This window comes from Balaenoptera physalus (assembly GCF_965194825.1).
Source record: "Balaenoptera physalus genome assembly, chromosome: 15".
Lineage (NCBI taxonomy): Eukaryota > Metazoa > Chordata > Mammalia > Artiodactyla > Balaenopteridae > Balaenoptera > Balaenoptera physalus.
Window position 1 is genome coordinate 90,263,106 of NC_138894.1, and position 8,673 is coordinate 90,271,778.

The 8,673-nt window shown below is 54.7% G+C and overlaps 1 protein-coding gene across 1 annotated transcript; it reads right to left on the minus strand.

The window, feature by feature from the left end:
- CIMIP5 (ciliary microtubule inner protein 5) lies at positions 1–8,449 on the minus strand. Its single transcript, XM_082425865.1, is given in 5 exon segments — positions 1–2,908; positions 5,086–5,125; positions 7,797–7,833; positions 7,836–7,877; positions 7,880–8,449. Coding segments are annotated over 5 exon segments (864 nt in total). The 5' UTR covers positions 8,037–8,449; the 3' UTR covers positions 1–2,320.
- Positions 8,450–8,673: the final 224 nt, after the last annotated feature.

Below are 8,673 nucleotides of genomic sequence, written 5' to 3' on the forward strand. Positions count from 1 at the left end.
GTTGTTTTAAGTGTCTTACAGAAAACTCTTGTCCAAAGCTTGTGGAATCGGTCAGGTATTTGCCCTCTGACCCTCCTGCTGGGGGTGAAGTATGCTTTCTTGCCCTAGTGAGGCTGGGGCTGGCCACGTGACTTCTTTGGCCAATAAAGGTTATCGGATGGGGTGTACGGAAGCCTTGCCTGGTCTGGCTCTTGGGCTCTAGTGACGTGCCATGAGAAGAGCACTCCCAGGAAGCTGCTGGTCCGAGAGCACGAGAGACACGTGCACAGACGTGAACCCCGTCCGAAGCTTGGAGCCAAGTCCAGCTGAGCCCCAGCTCCATGTGGACCTGTGAGCAAGAAATGGGCTGGTGTGTCCCGCTGCATGACTGTACCAACTCTCTAAAAGAGCCCCCAAAGCTCTGTGATTCAGGGCTCACCGAATGCTCAGAGCACGGAGCCATTAGCTGGGGATGTCCTAGGAATCTGTCTCCCCTCCCGCATCGACGTAGAGACTGAGGCCTGGAGAGGAGATGGCGTGAGATGGGATCCCAACTCTTTGCTAGCTGTGGGACCCGGACCAGCTTGAATGAAGTCTTTGGTTTAGTTTCCAAATCTCTCAGATGGTGACAATAATACTTAGAAAGGAGGCGATTTCGGTGATGCGCCAGGCACAGCGTCTGCGCGCAATACACCGCACCGTCTCCGGGTGGCCGTGCTCCAGGAAGTGTGAGCCAGCCGGCCTCCTGCCTTCCCTCCTGGAGCAGGCATCTGCATCCATATTTAACCTCGCTTTCTCTCACTTCCTGGGAGTTCCCAGAACACCTCTTGCTTTGACCCTCTGTCTCTAATGGAAATAACTTTATTGTGTTGTTTTTATTTTCTGGGCATAAACATAAAATGGAGCATCCTTATGGCAAAAATGCAGATAGAGTCTTTAAGGAGCCACCAGCAGCTGTCTTTGACCAGCCCAGTCCAAGGGGGGACACTTGTTCGTCCTGTGATGCTGCCACGATGTGACCTTGACCCTGACTGTACTGACCACTGACTTTTGCCCAGGCATGTGATATCAGATTGGACAGGGAACCCAGCTTCCGTCTCAGACTCTGAAAAAGAAGGCTGCAGCCTCCAGGTCCAAGTGCAAAGGGCTGTGTCCTGTTGTGGGTGACCTTGTCTCTTCCCAGCTGGGTCAGAATCAGGCCTGGTTTGTTCCATTACACTTTGCAGGAGTCAAGGGTTGGCAGTGAAGTGGGGTGGGCTTTATGTTGTGTGTAAATAGTGCGTCCTGAGTAACTCCTGATAACATTGAGGACCTATTCTTGGTGGTGATCAAGGACTCTGCAGATTGGAAAACAGTTCCTTCGTAAAGTTTACTCGGGCTGCTAACACGACCCTTGGGAGGGAAGGAGACCAGCACTTAGCAAGTGTCCCCTTCCTTCCAGGCCCTGGGCCAGCACTGCTCACGTGAGCGTCACCTGGACCCCAGGCTCCCTGCTTCCCTTTCTGGCCCGAGCCCAGGTCCAGGTGCCTCTCTGTCTGCCCCACAGCACCGAGGATGTGGGATGGATCCAGGGAACCTGTGACAGCGGCCAGCACCACCTCGACTCAGGTCCCCTGTAGGCAGGCTCCCCCCTCTTGGCTCTAGCTTCGCTCTGACCCCCCTGACCCTTACACGGGTAACAAAGGAGATGGAGACCCTGACCGGAGAGCCGACCCTCTCAGCAGCCCCTGTCTGAGGACCCGCATCCTCCCCGGGTGACCACACCAGGATGGTGCTCTTCCCCCCGAGAGAGGGCCGTCCTCCGCAAACACATCCTCGTACCGTGTTGCAGGCACTGCTCTAAAGAATTACACAGGGTAACTCGTTCAATCCTCACAGCAACCTTACAAAATCTACCATTTTATCCCTATACGTGGTAGGCAGAAAAGTGGCTCCTCCAAGATGTCCATGGGACCACGCATATGTCACCTTGCACACAAAAGGGGTTTTGCAGATGTGATTAAATTAAGAACCATGAGCTGGAGAGATCGTCTTGGATGATCAGGGCGAGTCAGTGTAATCACAGGGTCCTTAAAAGATGGGGGAGGGAGAGAGGAAGAGAGAGAGTTGAAGCTACCACGCTGCTGCCCTTGAGGATGAAGGAGCCACGGGCCAAGGAATGTCAGCAGCTTCCAGAAGTTGGAAAAGGTGAGGAATCAGACTCCTCCAGCCTCCAGAAAGGAATGCAGCCCTGCCAACGCCTTGAGTTCAGTCCAGTGAGACCCACTTTGGATTTCTGACCTCCAGGACTGCAAGATAACATGTGTGTGTTGTTTTGAGCCTCTCAGTTTGTGGTCACCGGTTACAGCAGCGACGGGAAACGAACACACCATGCTACAGGTGGGGAAACGGTGGCGCAGAGGCTCCAGCAACGTGCCCAAGGCTGCAGCTGCTCAGAGTCAGGAGCAGGACCCGAAGCCAGGGGACGGTGCTCCTGGCCACACGCAGGGCCCCCTCTCATGGGGCCCTGACCCTTCGGGAAGCCCCCCTGTTGCCGGTTATATGGCCTCGGGCAGGTCCTTGAGTCCTCTCCATGCCAGGCGCGGAGATGAGCCAGGAGCCCTCTTAAGGCTCGCGTGGGACTCGGGTAACGACCCCCGGCTGTACGCAGGGCGCTGTCCGGGGCACAGGTGCCGGGCCCACAGCGGTGCCCCCGCCGCCCCGCACCCACCGGGGGCAGGCCCGCCCGGCCCTCCTCCCGGATGGGCTGCAGCTCGTCTCCCAGCTCCTTCTTCCGGAATCCTTCCGCAAAGAAGAAGTCCAGGCTGATGAGGGCTTTCTCCCGGGGCGTGTCCACCCTGCTGCCCACAGCCTGGCTCGTGGAACTGGGGACTGTGTCAGAGAAGAGAGGCACGTACCCCAGCAGCTTCACGGGCCCCTTCTTGTTGCCCTGAGGAGAGGGGACAGTTAGGGTCACCGGCTGCGGGAAAACAGGAGGGGCCTGAGCGGGGAAGAGAAGGGAGCCGGGGGACGATGGCCTCTGCGGGAAGCATCCCCTGGGTGATGCGATCCCAGATTCCGCTCTGGACCCGCGACTCAACTCTCCAGCCGAGAGAGGCTCGCTTCCTCCTCCTCGCACCCAGGGCTCCTTACACAGGTGCTTCCAGGACCCCCTCACCGGGATGCTTGAGCAGCCGAGGGAGGGACCACGTCCTAACCCCTCCTCCACCCCACCCCCCAGGCCTAAGACGCTGCCTCACACGTGGTGGGGACGCCACGGGGTGGTTTTGGTTTTTGGTTGAGTTTTACTTGAAATCTAACACACACACAGAAAAGTACACCAGTCACAACTGTACAGCTCAGCCAGCGCCCACGCGGTGAGTGCCATGCAGCCCTGCCTGGACCAGGAACTAGAACGCGACCCACCTCAGATGCCGCCTTTAACCCCTCCGTCACTGCCCCGACCTCCAAGGCGACCTGGTCTTGACTTCTTTTGCCTGGCGTTGAACTTTACCTGACAGGTCCCGGTCTCTTCCCTCTGGCTCCTTTCTCTCAAGAACGTGTTCCTGAGGTTCCCCTGTGTTCCCGTGTGTGATGGCAGCTGCTTGGCCCTCAGTGCTGAACGGTGTTCCGCCGTGTGATTTGGGCGAATACTCCGCAAGTTACTTATCTGTTCTGCCACGGGGACACTTGGGTTTGTTTCCAGTTTTGGGGCCTTAGGAGCGGTGCTGCCCTGGACATGCTTTCTGGTGACTTCTGACACTGATGGATGGAGGAGTGAGTAAATGTCTGAGTTATGACTAATCTGAGAAGCCTTCCCTGCCCTTGTTTATAGTTAACTTTGTGCTGCTCCGTGTCAAACAGAAGAGACAGGACCAGTCTTAAGAAATAGGATCCGGGCTCTCAGCTGGCAAAGTCCATGCCGAGGTGGCCCCATCGTCTGGGCGGGCTGAGGGTTTCAGGGGTCAGGTTGCTCATACACAGCCCGGGGCAGGGAGAGGCTCTGTAGCCTGTGAGCCTGGGCCAGGGGCTCAGGGTAGGAACTCAGGCCCCATGAACTAAATCTTCGATCGCAGGGCAGACAGCAACCCCTCAAGGCCAGCCATACAGATGTCAAACCTTCCCTAAACCCCACAAGGGCCATGCCAGTGTGGCCACCACCTTGGTTGGCTTGTTACACTGCTTGGCTTCCAATTTGGTTCTCTAACCATACTTTATACAGCCAGATTCCTTCTCCCATTTGTTCATTCCTCCAACATGAACTGAGTGCTAAATAGTTACTGGGTGCTGGGGGTGTTTGTGCAGTAATGAAGCCATCTTTATTCTTTCACCAAGGGAGCCCACGGCCAGGTGAGATTGCTCGTTGCACAATTACACGATGTTCCCAAGGAACGGGTTAGATGTGCCAGTGAGAGAAGACCACAGTGGTCCGGTCATGCTTGCTCAGGAAGGGGAGATTTCTCAGAAGGAGCCACTTGGGCGGGGTCTTGAAGGATGAATAGGAGGCCATCAGGCTGACAAAGTGGGAAGGGAATTTCAGGCAGGGGAACAGCATGCACAGAGGCATGGATAAAAGAGAGCCTGTGGGTCACCGTGGGGTGAGCAAGGAGGATGGGGAGGGAGGCAAGTTTGGATCATGGGAAGTGTAAACCATCCTGAAAAATGCAGATTTACTGAAGGATTTTAAGCCAGGGAGAGATATAGTCAGTTCTGCAGTTTAGGAAAATCACTCTGGTGGAGGATGGACTGTCGGTGGTCATATTAGACACAGGGAATTAGTTTACAAAGTGTGTTCACCCAAACTCATTCTCCTTGTGGCGCCAACCCCACTCACTCTACAATGCTGACGTCCTCAGGCAGAGGAAAACATTTCAGCAGCTGATGCCTGTCGTTTCCAATGGGTTCGTCTTAACTAAAATCAAGAAACACTGGGGAAAAGTAATTTCTAAATACTCTACGTAAGTCTTTTCTTTCCCACCAGACCCCGAGTTTCTTGACACAAGGTTGTGTTTTATTGGTCTCTGTACATTTCAGCATCAAGCACACAGTAGGTCCTCAATAAACATTAGATGAATAAATAAACATTCTAAGTGCAAGTATGTCGGACAGGAATGTGGTTTGTCTTACCATGGGGTCATAGCCTTTCAGGAAACTCCAATTCTGAGCCCTGGAAAGAAAACACGGTGGCAGTGTGAGCCTTCCCTGTGACATTTTGACCATGATTGTCCCCGGGTCACAGGAATCAGTTGCTGCCACGGATGCATGGATTACATCATGGAGGAACTAAAATCAGTAAGTGGAACAGATGCCAAGGATCAACAAGTGTTTATGGTGGAGCCTGTAAAATGAACACACATTTCAATGGAGCGGAAACTCTGATGCCAGAGGGTGTAGCAGGTGCGTCAGGAACCCGGATGCCGTCTCGCCCTGTGCCGGGGTCTGCTGGGGTATCTGCCAGTATTTTGTGAAGAAAAACCAGTTTTCACTTCCCCAAAGCCTGGTAACCTTCCAGTGTGTGTGGCAGAGGAAGGTAGGGCGGGGGAGGGAAAGTGACAATGAGAAAAATGGCGTCAGCTGTGCTGGTAGTTTAATTTTTAATCTATTTTTTGAAAGTCAAACAATTCTCTAAGACTTGGAAGAAAAGCAGGTTTCTCTGCCCCAATCCTCAGAGCCCGCGAGATCCACAACCTAGAGTCAGTTTCTTAGCTGTCTCTTCAAGCCTTTCACGTCCATATTCTGAAAGAATAAACCTGCACTGCCATTTCTTGAGGTCCTAAAAATGTAAGCTTATCTATTGGCTTTCTACTATGGGAGATTATGAATTAGCATTCTTGACCCTTTCTTCTTCCCCATTTCTTCCAAAATCACTGCATTATAGATTTTGGTTCACTTGATATGTATTGTTTATATCCTTCTAGTTATATAAATACTGTTCATTGATGAACTAATTATACTACTTACTGCATAATATGACCCCAGTTCCTTTCTTTGTACAGCTTAGAATTTTTTCTAGCGTTAATAATGATATTTTCCCTGATTATCTTAGGTTTCTATGTACTGATCATTGATTCCAAACTCTCCAAATAAATTGTAAGGCTCCCTCTCAATATTATTTTCCACACAATCAAATGCATCAGGTCATGAACAATTTCTTTTAAATGTTTTCTCCAGGGAATTCCCTGGCAGTCCTGTGGTTGGAACTTGGCACTCTCACTGCCAGGACCCTGGTTTCGATCCCTGGTCTGGGAACTAGGCCACGCAGCGTGGCCAAAAAAAAAAAAAGTTTTCTCCAGAGCCCGAGCCCTGGGACCCTGGGTCCTCCCCCTCCCTGGGGCTGGCTGCTCTCCAGGACCACCATGCTGGGACTCCCCTCATTGTGGACCCTGTGCCTTCCTTGCTTGTTTTCCCTCCTGTGGTTGTGAAGCACATCCTCCAGTATCTGTGCATTCATGTATTTCTGTGGTTCTGGAAAATTCTCATTTTCTCTTCAAGTAGTTCATGTCCCCCATTCTCTCCTTGGGGAGCTCAGTTTGAAGGTATGTTGGACCTTCTTGCCCTGTTCTCTAGATTTTAGCTCTTCTTTCATGGTTTCCACTGTACTGTTCTTCTGAGTAATTTATTTTTCTTTCTCCTTTTTTCAAAAAGAAAACTTCCTTTATTCTGTTATTAGCTGGAAAAATTAAATGGCACTAAACGGTCCTGTCTTTGTAAACGTCCCCTATACCCCAACACACATGCACACACACACACACACACGCGCACACACTCTCTCTCTCCAATCCATCAGCAATGCTCGCGATTCTACCACCAAAACATTCCTTGCATTCTTCCACGGACCTCCAGCTACACTTCGCCCGCGCTCAGGCCGCCACGGACTCGCCCTGCTGTCCCCAGTTCCTTAACCGGCACTCTGCTCCTCACCCCTGCCCACCATTTCAATTCCTTCTAAGCATGGCGGCCAGACTGGTCATTTAAACTGTAAATCGGTCACATCAGGCTCTTGCTTAAGACCCTCCAGGGCGTCTCATGACATTTGAAGAAAAGTACCTGGACTTTAATAAGTGTGTGGGCGTTTCCTTCTCCTCATCCCCAGGCTCCTGTCCCCTCATCACCGCCTTGGCCACATGCACGTTCTTTATGTGGTGGTGTTTTTTTCTTTTTAAATACACCAGACTCCTCCGCGGCCCCTTCTCATGCTCCAGGTCTCAGCCTGGATGTCGCCTGCTCGGAGGGGCCTCCGTGAGCTCCTGGGAAAGCAAGGCGTGCGCTCTGCCCAGCCCGTTTCCTCCCGACACCAGCCACACTTGGCTCCTGCTTGTGCCTCCGTTGCTTTTTGGCTGCCAGTCCTGAGCGTGAGGGCTCCGTGCAGCCAGGACCGGGCCCGTCTTGCCCCCCACGGCAGCCTGGCAGGGCGGCTCTCCTAGGAACTTCCGGGCTGAGCGATGCTTGAAGGCGCGTCCTTTGCTGGGTCGGAGGGCCAGCATTCCTCCCCAGGCTGCAGCCCCGGCTTCACGGCTGCCCCCTACCCACAGGCGCACTTTATCCCTTGAGCTCCAGCTGGGGGGCTTACTGCAAAGGGACTGCAGAGGGCTGATGGGCTCCCGGGATGCACCGCCCCCCTTGCCGGGCCCTGCTCTTCACTCTGTTGAGTCTGGCCAAGGCTGGGCTCCCTCACCTCCCCCAGCTCAGGTTCTCCCCCCTCAGCCTACACGCTTTTCCACCGCCGCCCTTTGCCTGGCTTACTCCCTCTCACCCCTGTCTCTCGTCTCTCTTTCTCCAGAAGCTTCCTAGACCCTGAGTTAGGTGCGGGGTGCCTCTAGGGGGGGCAGGGCACTCACCAGCGCTGCTGGCTCCTCGTCTCGGCCTCTAGACGCCCCTCCACAGCTGGTCCCGCTGCACACCGTCAGCTCCCGGGGCACTCGCTCGGCCGTCGGGGCCTGGGGGGCGCCAGCAGGGCTCCTGCCCACAGCAGGGCCACCCCGGGCAGCAGAGGAGACAAAGGCTGGCGGCCTGGTTGAAGGCTGTCGGTACCCAGCTGATGTGGTTCTCTGGAGCTCGGGGCGGGGGTGGCTTCCCATGGGTGCAGGGGTGTGTGTGTGTGTGTATGCGTGTGCGCGTGTGACCTCTCCCACGCCTCCCCTCCCTCCTAACCCCAGGACAGCCTGTGCAGGAGCCCTCCTCACCGCCCCCCGGACCCGAGCTCAGCGTGGCTGATGGGACCAGACCCTCCAGGCTGGAGAGAGCATTCGAGCCCTGCTGTGTTTGAGCTTCTGCCTGTGTTGACTGTTGCCCTGGGAATCGGCAGCTCCCCAGCGTACGAAGGAAGGGGCGGGCCGTGTGTGTGTGTGTGTGTGTGTGTGTGTGTGTGTGTGTGTGGAGAGACACCTGAGCCCCAGGGTCGGGTGGAGAGAGTTCCTGGTCTGTGCCATGCCCAGCTCAGCTGCCCCTCAGCTCTGCCCCCTGCTCCCCCCATCCCCCTGCTGGAGACCTCAGTACAGCATGGGGGAGTGGAGAGGGACCAAAGCCCTGACCTCTGGACAGTAAGAAAAGACATGGGGTTCCAGACAGGACATGTGGGTTTGGGCCCAGGCACATGACCTTGGGCAGCCCTGGCCCATTCGGGGGTGTGTGAAGGGGCAACGATAATCCTGATGCGCCCCCTGGTGGAAGCCGTGGGGCTCGCAGGAGAAGATGGACGGGAGGCGCTTTGTGAAC